The sequence below is a fragment of the Thamnophis sirtalis genome, unplaced genomic scaffold (genome assembly GCF_051295495.1).
Source record: "Thamnophis sirtalis isolate CommonGarterSnake01/CBP01778 unplaced genomic scaffold, rThaSir2_p1.2 scaffold_15, whole genome shotgun sequence".
NCBI classification, from domain to species: domain Eukaryota; kingdom Metazoa; phylum Chordata; class Lepidosauria; order Squamata; family Natricidae; genus Thamnophis; species Thamnophis sirtalis.
The window spans coordinates 18,357,869-18,371,557 of NW_028261395.1; the positions used below are offsets into that span (position 1 = coordinate 18,357,869).

At 38.9% G+C, this 13,689-nt stretch overlaps 1 protein-coding gene across 3 annotated transcripts in view; it reads right to left on the minus strand.

Moving 5' to 3' along the window:
- The window catches only part of USP54 (ubiquitin specific peptidase 54), a 107,055-nt gene that overhangs the window by 11,489 nt on the left and 81,877 nt on the right, over positions 1-13,689 (minus strand). For all 3 annotated transcript variants that reach the window (XR_015695105.1, XM_087701864.1, XM_087701865.1), the window contains 4 exons: positions 11,450-11,569; positions 10,272-10,458; positions 3,093-4,462; positions 2,195-2,295 (listed from right to left, as the gene is read on the minus strand). Coding sequence is in view for 2 of the 3 variants with exons in the window: in XM_087701864.1 (XP_087557990.1) it covers positions 2,195-2,295; positions 3,093-4,462; positions 10,272-10,458; positions 11,450-11,569 (1,778 nt within the window). In the remaining variant the exon portion in view is untranslated. The remainder of the gene's footprint in view (positions 1-2,194; positions 2,296-3,092; positions 4,463-10,271; positions 10,459-11,449; positions 11,570-13,689) is intronic.

A 13,689-nucleotide genomic window follows, 5' to 3' on the forward strand; every position in this document is an offset into this window, starting at 1 on the left:
ATTTTAATCCAAATAGAGTTTGTTAAATCCTTAGATGACCATTCTGCTTTTCTTCTTTTAGCATTTATAGTGTCCAAATAATCAAACAGTTAATGTATCTTATTTCGAGTCTCTTTCGGCTCTCCGCTTATGCGCCGCTATTTCAGAGGGTGGAAGCTTGACAAAACCACCCCCTTCTTTTTCAGCCCCACTGTTGATCAATCTTTTCTAGATAAGGGGCATTTCTGACAGAAGTTTTAAAAACCCAGAAATTTCTCACTCAGCCATCACACTGTTCTTCTTCAATTTCGCTCCTGCACAAATCTCATTTTTCTGTGACTGCCAAGAAAAAATGGCGGTTGTCCTTGCTGTCGTTCAGGAGAACTTGCTTCAGACCTTAGAAGGAAATTGCGGGTTCCTCGTGGTCAGCAAAGTGCCTCTCCTTTCTTCATTGCCCCTCCAAGGCGGCTGTGACCCCATGGGGTCTCCCGACAGTGATTACTGGCTGAATTTCATGGGGCTCGTTATTTTCCACCTGTTCTCACTGCAACGTCAACTGGAAGTTTTCCAAACTTCTTGAGTTGTTTTCCCCTTTAAAATTTTCACCATGGAATCCTTCCCAAACTCTGAGTTTGTTAAAATCAGTTCTTTTAGAGTCTAGCACACTGGCTTGGTTAAAACAAACAAGTCCAGGTTTACTTCTAGCAACGAAGCCAAGCAAAGGTGGAGAAAATGCAGTAGTATACAAAAATAACTTTGTGGAATATCCCCCTGGGTCCTAAAGAGGCAAGGTACTGCTATGTACAAACTGTTAGAGTTAAGAATTAGTTGGCCCACATAAGACTGAGAATTTGAAAACTAAGGATTCCCCTAAGTCTTGCCAATGACAAACATGTGCATTCAGTATGCAGCTGCAAATCTTCAGTGTCAGAATCAACTGACACCTTACTCTTCTCCATTTTGTTGTAAAGCTAGTGCTAACTCCAAGATCTTACCTGATCCAATTGCTTTGGATTTCTTGAGAACACCTGTATAACCTGTTCGGCTTGAAAAATCAGATGTTTGCTTTCTCAACTTGTTACTCCTAGACTTTATAAAAATGTAAAGATCTCCTTGAATTAAATTTGACTGCTAATTAACATGTTCCTGTTGTTTCTTGGCATCAGTATTGAAGTGGTTTGTCATGGTCTTCCAGATATTCTTCAACATCTCATATAAAATACAACTCTAGAATTTATTGGTGGCCCAGTCCTGATTAACTTTGGGTAAGGGTCGACCAAAATTGCTAGATGTTGCTGCCTATTGAGAGCTAGGATACAATTTGAAGCCATTGAAAATATTGTTATAGGAAAGCTAAAGGCCTTAGAGATTCAAAATGCTTTTTATCATTTTAGATTAATTTACTAGCTATAGAATTCCACAGGGATAGCTCTCCAATGGATATTCATGCTCTGGTAACTTCCTTTTTGGACTTCTGGAAAGCATTTGTGAGGTTGTCTTTGAAAATATCCCAGAAACATCAGTTGGTTCAGAACATTGGGTAAATGAGCTGGTTAATAAAATTAGATCATCCTAGTACTTCTGCCACCAGAGTGCATCTGGACCAAGTTCTAAGTGCTGATGTTAAAACTCTAAATCCTAAACAGCTTTGTGGCAGCTACCTGAAGAAGCATCTCCTACCTAGTTCTTCAGATCTGAACCTGAGATTTTCCTCTGCAAATGAAGCAAGGTTGTAAGAGAGAGGGCTTTTCCAGTGGCGATATCCGATTTATGGAACATACTCAGCAGAGTGACTAAGGCAGTGCCTACTTTATAGAACTTTTTTTGTAGAAACTCAATTCTGTTTTTACTCTTTGGCTTGTGGAAGTTTAAAATTAATTCACTGTTAGAATGAATTCTGATAACTATCTCAAGGTAGATTGTTATGCATTTTATATTGTAATCTGTTGCAATAGTAAGCTATAGAAATCTATCATACAACCATTGTTTTAAACTTAAAATAAAAAAGATAGGATTAATATTCAGCTACTGTATCTAAGGTCTTACTAGTAATCTCTTGTAAACAAAAGAGATATTGTACACTCTATCTGAAATGTTTATTATCTATGTTTAATGTTAACATGAATAAAAATATTTTTACTTTATTACCTTACATTTTTTTCATCTGTACAAGTAGCATTCCCATAACCCAGTTCCCACTCTAGTATATCCTTACATGTGTCTTAGGATCTGGAGAACCAATATTTCCACAGATGTTGTTTTCAGGTTCTGCTGTTCTTGACAGACCCCTATATGGTTTTTTTGCAGGCAAGTTTGCTGATGCAAGGGAGAAGAGGAAGGAAAAAAGAAAGGGGATTAAACTGAAGTTCTATCTACATGATCTTTTAGGTCTTTTTGAAATAAAAAATATCATCTTAATTTTCTATGTGAAATTCCATTTTATGTGGTATAATCAATTCCCCTAACATGAAAATTGAGGAAGCTTGTATTAACTGACGGGAAATAAATGTCACTTTATCATTCATTTAAATATTCACCATAATTAAAGTCAGTTTCTTTGTTGTGAGCTTTTTCTATTTTCATTTTAGGGAAATTGATTAAATTACATAAAAGGCAATTCCACATAGAAAAGTAAGAGAATATACTTTATTTCAGAGAGATCAATATAAAAGAGAGAGAACTGCTGCAAGGCTTTTCCCCTGAGGATCAGATATCACAAAGAACAACATACTATTGCCCAATTTTTTTTGGTTTCCAATTGAGGTGTCAGTTTTTGAACAGTTTTAAACAATGTTCTTTTCATAAGAAATGTTGTACAGTAAATAAAGAATAACACAGTTGAGCATCAAAATAGTTTTGTTAAATGTAACATAGACACATTTTTAACAAACCTTGTTTCAAAACCATTTGTGCTCAAATACTTTATATTAAGGAAATGCAGTACATTTTCTCCTAATATATTAATCTCAGTCAACCTAATGCAAACTAAAAACATGCTGGCCTTTCAATATTAATCTAAATTCCCACCTAATTGTATCTCACATAAAGGTATTAGGAACGTGAAGACACCCCTCCCCCCTTAAGAAAACACATATAACATAAAATAATTTTACCTGTTTTGTTCAGTGCCAGCTTGGAATTGTCCAGGTTTCCCATTAGAGGTACTTGCATGCTCGCCTGGTACAGAGATTCCAGATCAGAAACCTCCTGCACCGTTTCCTGATTCTGCACTGGGTAGTCCCCAAAAGCTGTTTGACTGATCACAGGTGATTTGTTTCCAGGTATCAAAAGCCAACCGGCATTCTTATGCTGAGTTACTGCTGTGCTAAAATTGGTAACATGGTCTGTGCAGCTCTCTACAGGCACAGATGTAATCAGGCCAGCAGAATTTCTGTAATTGGTGTATTTTGTTTTTTCCTCACAGCTGCATTTTCTTGGATATAACTTGGGATTCAAGGTACATTGTTTCCCTTTGTTACAGAGGACTTTTATATGTGAATCAGAACTCTCAGAAATGATGTTGGAAGCACTAAAACAATCTTCAGAACTCAACTCAATTTTGGAAAGACTTGAGTCCAACGTTTCAGCAGGTGCCATTCCATTCTCCTGTCTTCCAACATCTGACAGCTTGAGGTAAAAATGATTGCTGTGGGATTCCTGCTGTAACTTTGGAGCATTTTGATCATGACAGGTAGCTGCCTTCCTTTTTTCCTCATAAGTATCTAGTCTTGGGAAATTTCCTTCCAACCACTGAAACTGTTCTGCAATGGAAAGAACATGCCTTTTGCTACTTACACCTTCGGATTTCAAAGAATCCCCACTGACGTGTTCTTGTGGATGATGTAAACTCTCATCACTGTTTACCTCAAGTTGCCCAGTCGTCTGTAATTCTTCTGGAGCACCATGAGGCAGAGGGGGAAGAGAAGGCAATATTGCACCATGATAGTCCCTAGGTGGAGCAGCACTAGGCCATTCTGAAATGCTCCCTGAATTGAAAAGTGGATTACGTAGGCCTTTTTTGCCAGGTGGAGTTTCTGATGTTGGTGAAGAAGAGAAGAGTGTAGGCAATGATTCAGAGTTTGTTATAGTTAAATTCATTTTGCAGTAGGGGATGAGAGGAGATGCTGCATTATGTAGGTTCTTGACCTTAACGTTACTGTTGTGATCTTCGTAATCTTTTAAAGTGCTAGGAGAAGCAAGTTTCACATCACCATCGATTTCATTCTTAGTCTGAATGGATTGGTCACTACCGGGTTGTCTAAAAGGAAAAGTAGTAGCTTGATCACTGAACGAAACAGACGCAGCTTGAAAGTGCAGGCTGTTCTCAAGAAGGGGTTGAAATATGGGCATGGAATGTGATGATTTCTTTTCAGGATGGGAAGCAAGTGGATGGACGTGGGCTCTTGGCCCAGGTGCTGCTTCTTTGCTGGGTTCCAGCACTCTCTTCTGTTTCAGCAGTACTTGGAGTGGGATAGTCTGCTTACTGAAACACACATCAAATCATCATCAGTGACTGATGATTCCTAATTAGAAATATTATGCTAAGTTGAAATCTACTAAGATAACAAGGTACATATTTAATCAGTGTTTTCTGCTTTCAAGTATCCGTAAGCGTAAAATTACTGCATGGTTGCACGCATAGTTGCTAACCTGATAAGAATTTTTTCTGGTATCAGAATGGCACAAGAACAATTATCTATTTTGGTCAAAATAATTTTTCATTGAAGAGTTCCACCAATGATCAACAATTTCAGCCTCAAGAATGTATGTATCTTAATATACTTGAAGTTTTGAAGATGAGTCAAATGGAGAATATCCTCATCATGGATCAAGAACATACAATTCTTTACTGTACAGGAATAGAGTCTATCACAGTGGTCACCAACCAGTGGTCTGTAGACCACTGGTGGTCCATGAGAAAATTTTGGTGGTCCACAGGAAAATTATTTGCATTTTTTATATTGCACTAAATGCTATTTATCTTTAAAAAAAATCATATTAGTGGTCTGCTGGATTTAAAATTATGAATTTAGTGGTCCCTGAGGTCTGAAAGGTTGATGACCCCTGGTCTATCACATTACATTATCTTCTTTTAGAACTGTTTCCCTCTTTTCCCCTTTAAATATTTTTACCATCTGTAAACATTCAAAAAACACCAACCACTTACAATATGATGCAATCAATGTCTACTGAGAAATAGTGACTACATGAATGTATACACTAATATTAATTAGATAACATTCTTATGTTTATTTCTAAAATAGTATTTATAAACGTCTGCAATATAATACGTAAAATAGTATGGGGAAATCAGTTTATTTATATGATTCTTATTTTCATGTATAATTGTATTACAACTTAGTACATTTAAATTACAACAATCGCCCTCACTGCTGTGGACAAAACGCTGGTGAACTTTTCCTTTTTAATAAGCGTTCCACTTATTATAAATATCACAACCCTTCATAGTAAAAACAAGAGGTTGTAATAATAAATATATGTTGTGTGGAGTTTTTTTCCATGATCAAAAACCACAAGGACAATTATGAAAACTGAGGTAATATCAATATACTTTTTGGCAATTAGGATTTTTTATGGTAGGGCAAAAGGTATTGAAGAGATTAAGCAATTTTCTCCCTTCAACTTACTTCCAGGGTCTCCAAACCTCTCAACCACCATGCTAGCTGTTAATCAGTGACATGGTTTCCTGCCATTTGAGGTAAGCAACATAGGGAAATAATAATATAAGCTTTTTTGTTTGTTTGCGCCTTCCAGTCAGTGTTGATTCCTGGCAGCAGCTTCAGTTTTCTTGGTAAGACACCAGAAGTGGTTTCTATTGCCTCCTACCTGGGGCTGAAAGAGAGGGACTGACCCAAGGACACTTTGTGCCCAAGGTGCGACTACAACTCAGGATCTCCTTGTTTCTAGCCTGGTGCCTTAACCACTATAACCAAACTGGTTCACAGTTAGTAAAAATTAGTTTAACATTATTTTGAAAAGGAGAGTATTAAAGAAATAAAAATCTTGGCCATGTGCACCCTGGCCCAAACGTTTTGCTTCATTGCTCTCCAAATGATGCATGTTAGTCCCTGACCCTGATATGCAATTTTGCTAAATAGCAAAAAAGAACAATACTAGGAGAAGGTTGGAAACCACACACCAAAATTCTTAAACTAGTCATTTTCCTATATTATAACAACAACAACTTTAACAAACAACAACATCTGCTTATTCCAAATCCTTGGGGAGGATTTGAAAAGTGAATAAAAATGCCAAATCCAGCCTAAACCGTGACTGGGTGAGTAGCTATAATCTTGGCTGCCACTTAGAAAATCTTTCCCTCTGTCAATTGCAAAAGGCCACACTGCCTGGACCCGCACATATACCATGCCGATACATTACTATATACTAGGTTCTTGGGAAGAATTCAATTCTAAAGAGTTGGCAACTGTGACTTTACACAGTAAAGTAAAAATCGTAAACAAAAAAATCCGAATGAAATGCTAATAATGTATATCTGATCCTGATTTATAGTTTGCTAGAATTTCTGCTTTAAGTCATATTCTTATTATTATTGGCTATCATGTTACTACTGTGATAAATAATTGAAGATACTATTATGATAAACAATTTGGTACAAAAACACAGCTAAACACAAAATTGCATAAAGTTTCCATCCAGCTCTCTTTAAGATACAGTAAAAAAAAAGGAACAGGGTAGGGAAAAATTCAGCTAGTTCTTTTGCTTATGAAGAAAGTATTGCTGGTTCTAAAATCTTTCAGGGGGAGCAAAGGGGGTTGTGTGTGGGCGTGCCATACCCATAATTCTGTCTGTACGACCCCCCCACATATGTGTCCGCGACCAGCAAACAATCCCACCCCCGCTTTTGGCGCAGTTTTTTCGCCCTGCTCAGGCCCCCGAGGCTTGCTAGGAGACTGGGGAGGGCAAAAACAGCCTTCCCCACCCATGACGCCCTCCAAAGGCCTCAGGAGCTTCCCTGAAGGCTCCGTAAGGCGAAAAACAGACCTACGGGGAACCCAGAAGTTCGGGAATGGTGACTTCCGGTTGTCCGTAGGGCCGATTTTTGACCTCTGGAGCCTTCAGGAGGTTTTCCTGAAAGCTCCAGAGAGCGAAAAATGGACCTACTGGGAACCTGGAAGTTCGGGAATTGTGACTTCTGGTTTGCCCTTAGGGCTGATTTTTGACCTCTGGAGCCTTCAGGAGGCTTCCCTGAAGGCTCTGGAAGGAGAAAAATGGACCTACGGACAAATTGGAAGTCACTTCCTGTTTGCTCATAGGTTTGATTTGATTTTGATTTTATTATATTTATATGCTGCCCTTTTCCCCCGAAGGGGACTCAGGGCGGCTCACAATTCAAATCGAGGAAGGGGGGTACAGACAAAAAATAGGGCTGGTTTTTGCCCTCCGAAGCCTTCAGGGAAGCCTCCTGAAGGCTCCTGAGGGCAAAGAACGAACCTATGGGGAACCCAGTTTTTGCCCTCTGGAGCCTTCAGGGAAGCCTCCTGAAGGTCCCTGAAGGCTCCGGAGGGCGAAAAACAGTCTACGGACAAACCAGAAGTCCATTCCCAAACTTCTGGTTTGCCTGTAGGGCTGGTTTTTCGCCATCCAGAGTCTTCAAGGAAGCGTCCGGAGGGCAAAAAATAACCTCAAAAGAAGGTCGAAGTCAGCTGGCCAGTTGACAGGGCAGCGCCTCGCTTGCCCTAACAAATGGCTCCGCATGCCACCCGTGGCACGCGTGCTAAAGGTTCACCATCACGGACCTATATCCTACATATAGATTTCAAACCATTATTTATAGTCATTCAGAAAAGTCTTCAATTGCACTGCCAAAACATAGTAATTTCCTAAGTTTTTGGAAATTTTAAGGTAGAAAACAGAATTAATAGCAAATAACTATACCCAACAAGCAGAAAGATTTATTTAGAATAATCTTCCAATATTTATTAAAACTAAAAAAAAACCCTTTAGGAATATACCAGATGGCAGTTTATCAGCACCATGGTTTGTTTAGCATCTTATATATATGTACCAATTGCAGGAACTCAACTTCAACTAGAATGGGTTATTAAGGAGAATTTTAAAAAACGAACAAACATTGTTTATTAGAAACCAGCATGGGTTTATCAAGAATAAATCACGTCAAATGAACCTGATTTAATTGGCCATAAGAATGTGGTACATTTCAACAAAGTAGTTAGAAAAGGCTCTCGTAAAATTCTTGTAGAGAAGATGATAAGAATGGGCTGGATTATGCTACCATTAGATGGGTTAAAAACATGGCTGACTGATTGCCCTCACCCATCCCACCCAATTAATTCAAATGGCCCTGTGTCAAAATTGAGGGAAATGCCAATTGGTATATGGATTTCCATTCTTATACCTCCACTCTTGAACGTATTTATAAATAACTTGGATGAGTGGTTAGAAAATATCAAATTTGCAGACTACACAAACATAGAGGGATAGCAAGGATCTTTGAGATTATAAAGATTAATTTTGCCAAGGACGGAGATTGACAAGATTAATTTTGCCAGGGATAAAGTTCTACACTGGAGTAGAAAAAAAAAGAATGTGTGCAGGATACAAGGGTACTCTTGTGGGCTTCATTTTTTTCCTCATTAATCTACCCTCAGTACCTCAAAATGACAAAGTGAAAACAGAAGCTTAGAAATATCTGTAAATTTATTAAAAAAGAGAAATCTGAAATATTACATTGGCATAAGCACTCAGACCATCTTCTCTATAGAAGTCCTCATAGCCGACAATGCATACTGTAGCAGAGCAAAGGCCATAAGGTCAAAGGATCTGCCTGCAGAGCTCAGAGACAGGATTATTGCAAGGCACAGATCTGGGGAATGCTACAATAAAATGTCTGCTACATTGAATGTTTGTAAGAGCCAGTGGCCTCCATAATTCTCAAATGGAAGAAGCCTGGGACAACTAGAACTCCTCCAAGAGCTGGTCACCTGGTCAAACTGAGCAATGGGGGGGGGGGCTTAGTAAGAGAGGTGACCAAGAAACCTGGTGGTAACTCTGAGCTCCAGAGATCCTGTATAGAGATGGGACAGACAAATCACTGCAACCCTCCACCGATCTGGGCTTTATGACAGAGCATCTAGACAGAAGCCTCTCCTCAATGCAAAACACAAGAAAGCCCTCTTGGAATTTGAAAAAAATAAAACATCTGAAGGACTGTGAAGAACAAGTTTCTCTGGTCTGATTAAACTAAGATTGAACTGTTTGGTGTCAATTCTAAATCTTATGCTTGGAGGAAACCAGGCACCACTCATCACTTGTCCAATATCACCCCAACAGTGAAGCATGTGGTAGCATCATGCTGTGGGGGTGTTTTTCAGCAGCAGGGACTGGGATTGGTCATGGTTGAAGGAAAGCTGAATGGAGCAAAATACAGAGCTATCCTCAATGAAAACCTGTTCTACAGTGTTCAGGATCACTTTCTGACATGACAACAATCCTAAGCATGCAGCCAAGATAACACCGGAGTGGCTTAGGGCAAACTCTGTGAATGTCCTAAGAAGGACCCAGCCAGAGCCCTGACTTGAACATCTCTGGAGGGACCTGAAAATGACTGTCTATCGATGACTGCCATCCAACCTGATTGAGGAGCTTGAGAGAATTTGCAAGAAAGAATGGCAGAAAATCCCCACTCCAGGTGTGCAAAACTTGTGTCATACCCAAAGAGACTCAAAGTTGTAATTCTGCCAAAATGCTTCAATAAAGTACTGAGTGAAGGGTCTGAACACTTATGCCAATGTGATATTTCAGTTTTTTTCTTTTTAATAAATTTACATACATTTCTAAAATCCTAAAATAGCTCAGAAAAACTGCTAATGGCAGATACAGATACCTATCCTGAACTTATGCCCACTTTAAGCAATAGAAACAAACAACATAAAAAGAACCGAAGGGGTAGTGATCTTTTAAAGATTTCACAGGAAACTTTGACACATAATTTTTGTGGAGTAATATGTATGCCTTCTTCTTTTTGAATGTATGTGGTTAACAGTTTCCCAATCACATTGTCACTTCCCAGCTGGATCCATACTGTAGATACTAACCCTGCATCACGTGTTAAATATTATATACCTGAGGTTCATTCTAGAATTACCTTGCGAGTCCATCATGTTCTTTATCATTCATGGGTAAAATAATTAAGTTTTCAAACAACAGGGGAAACTTATTGTTCAATGCTTCTTTCCAGATCAGGCCCAATTCAGATCTGGAGTACTGCAATATTTTTTTTAGTCTACCTTGTAGATTGGGTCATGTTGCCGCCCGGTGGTGGGTGGCAGGTGGGTGGCGGTTGTACAGGTTGCTGTTGCTGCATGCGATCTTGAAGGCTCCGCTCTTTTCGGACATAGATTTGCAGCTTCTTATCGATTAGGGCTCTGCTCTGAGTGCTAGAGCTGGCGTCATGCATGGCAAGTCTTAGTTTAGCTAAAAAGCAAAAGAAAACATAGCAGAAACAAAAACAAAACTCGGGGGAAGGAGAGAAAAAAGTAATGATGCAACAAAAAAATAAAAAGGAACATGCAAATACTGCCATGAAAAAGTTCACAAGGATGCATCTCTTTCAGGTTAGCTACATGTCCAAACAAGTTAATGAGAAATAAAATAGTAAAATTAAGCAAGATTTTCAATGGTTTTTAATGAAATGTCCTTGGTGACTTAAGTCACTGTAACCCTCATGTAACTAACCATTTAAATCCAAATACTTGTCTCTAGTCCCAGTTAGCTGAAACCCAATAAGCAGCCAGGTGAGACATTTGCTGGCAAAGCTTTCATGAAGTCTGCTTTTGCTTTTATTGTTTTGTTAATCCATTGGAGCAGATTTCTAGAAACAAATGTTGTTAATCATCCAAAGCCAGTTTGTCTGCAGCCTCGCTAACCAGCAAGAAGAGAATGGAGGATGGGAAGGAGCCAATCAAAAATATGAGATATGAAAATAAAAAAAATGCAGCAGCATAAATTCCCAAAAGTCACAGCACATATTTAAACAATGACCCCTCCTTTTCCTCATCTTCTTGTTATTTCAACGATTGTATACATTTTGCTTTTTTGTCTGATAGAGCAACTTCATGCTGTACTTTGGGAATTAAAACATTTTGATAAACCAGTTTCTGAACTGAGAAAATTATGTGCAGGAGAAAATGCAGGAAAGCACAATTAGCAGACAGGTGCCATCAAGAATTCATCTGCCTTTCTCAGCTTTCAACAGAAGGAGCCCAGTAATAAAAAAGAATAGTATATTCTGATATTACAAGAAAGAAATAACAAAGAACCAGAAAAAGACATCTTTTACAGCCCACCCCCCTTCTGACTGTTAGTTTGCATTAAACAGTTAGTTCTGTTAACTTAGGTTATGTTAATAGATATTAATATAAGCTGTACAAAACAGAGTAAGCTGAAGCAGTTAATAAATACTTACATATAGCTTCATTGCAGAGAGCCAAAGCTGCAGCACAATCTCCTTTCTGCTCTTGATGCAGTGACTCTTGAAAGACTGAATCTGCCTCTTGCATAGGCCTCTCAAAGCCACCAGTCCTCCCTGCAAGGGCAGTATTCTTGGTTTCCATTCCAAGCTTCTTTCCCTCTTTGTCTAAACAGCCCCACCCGTGCCCACCCCTCCCCTAATGCTGATCGGACTGTTTTCTAACAATTCATATTGCAGGCCACATATCCTGAAGCCTGGTTCTTTGAAACCTGTCTGGAACCTGACCTGTGCATCAGAAGCAAAGGCATGTATAATGTTAAAACAATGTTCTGGGTTCCTTTTCCAACCACCACCAGCAATCCATTTATTCCCAAAAGCAAAGAGGTTTGCTCCTGGGGCAGCTACAGAGAAAATGGAGTACAGAGTCTTTGTTTTATAAGGGGGACTGGTCCTTGGTGTGGGCTTGCGGTGTGTGTGGGTGTATGTGCTGGTTCTAGTGTGTGATTCAGTCAAAAGGTCAATTTTAATTGTCCTTCCTGGTGTCTGTTGGCTTGCCTTTTTTTTTTGTGTAGATGGTGTCTGGGCAGACTGTTTCTGGGTGTGGGAAGTGTGACTGAACAGATTTTTTGTCTGGTTAATTACTTTTGGTTTTGGTACTTGGTTTTGCTATTGTCAGTTGATAGCTTAGCAGAGGTGCAATTTAGCAATTAATAGTCACAAGGTATGTGCCAGAATTTTCAATCTCAATGGATCATGGATTTGTGTTAATGGTTAAGGGATAACTGAGATAGTGAGAGAAATAAAGTTAATTTGGAATAAAAAAATATCCTATGATTACTACTGATTATTAAAATAAAATTCTTTCCACAATAACAAGGGAGGTTATATAGCATAGAGGGTTGGAATTGAGGACAAAAAAGAGACATGAGAGCATCCTTTCAATATTTGAAGACCATCACAAGAAAGGGGGTATGGATTCAGCTGCTTCCCACTGGTTCGGGAGACCAGTGTTAACGTTTTGAGCAGTTCGATGAACCGGTTGTTGGAAGAAATATCCTTCCAACAGTTTTTTTGTTTTCCCCACTTTACAGTGCTAATTATGTCAGGAAGGCAGGAAGGAAGGAAGGAAACATTTTGGTGTGCCTCTGTGTTGTTTCTAGCCTAATCCTAATTCTTATCTTTATTGCCCTGTTTAAGTATTTTCAGAAACTGCCTCTCGGGTTTAGCCTTATTACATTGTAACACCCTTAATGATTCTTGGTAGTACACCCAGACTAGCAGGAGCCAGTTACAATGGCACTGAAAAAAGTGACTTATGACCATTTTCACACTTACAACCATTTTGAGCATCCCCACGATCAGGAGAGGCTGGGTGAGGCAAAGTGCCCCTTGATGTGAGTTGGCCACGCCCACCCAGTCACATGGCCACCCAGCCATGCCTATCTAACTGGTCATTAGGGCAGAGAACCGGTTGTTAAACTATTTCAATCCCACCTTGGTATTTATTCTTCATTGGTATGCAGACTAGAACCAGTGAATGGAAATTTTGTAGAGAGAAATTGAAACTTGAAATAAGAAGGAATCTTCTGACTGTTACAGCTACGTATTAAATAGTGGAACAGCCTGCTTCCTGAAGTTGTGGTTGCTCATCACTGAAGGCTTTAAATAAAGATTGGACGAGCCTTTGCAATGGTCTAATTATTCTTGTCTTTCACAAGGGGTTGAACTGTAAGACTTCTGAAGTCTCTTTCAATCCTATGATTCCATTCACTTTAGATTTCTAAGTGGCATCTATAGCATATAGAACTTATAGACTAAGGCTCTATAGACCTATAAACTAAGGCTCATGAAAAAGCAGGGATTTTTTTCTGGACAGAGAGCTTAACTGTGGTCTCCCCTACATTGATAATATCCAAATTAAGTTAATAAAATGTCATTCAGTTTTAATCCTATTTCTTTTAGTTACTTTTTACATATGTTATATTTCTATTTTATACTTATTTTATTAACTCAGCGTTGATCATTATATGTCTATAATTTGACATGAATAAAGTAAGTTAATAAAATATGCAGACTCAGAAGCTCTGTAGGTGCTGTAAAATGCAAAGGCACTGGAAATGCATTACTAGATTCAAAACACTATCATTGAGGCTTCTGGTGGAAGTCGTGCCGGTACAGAGCAAACAAATGGGGCTCCATTTAGTTTGCCTGATTTTTTGTGTTTGGAGGCCCTT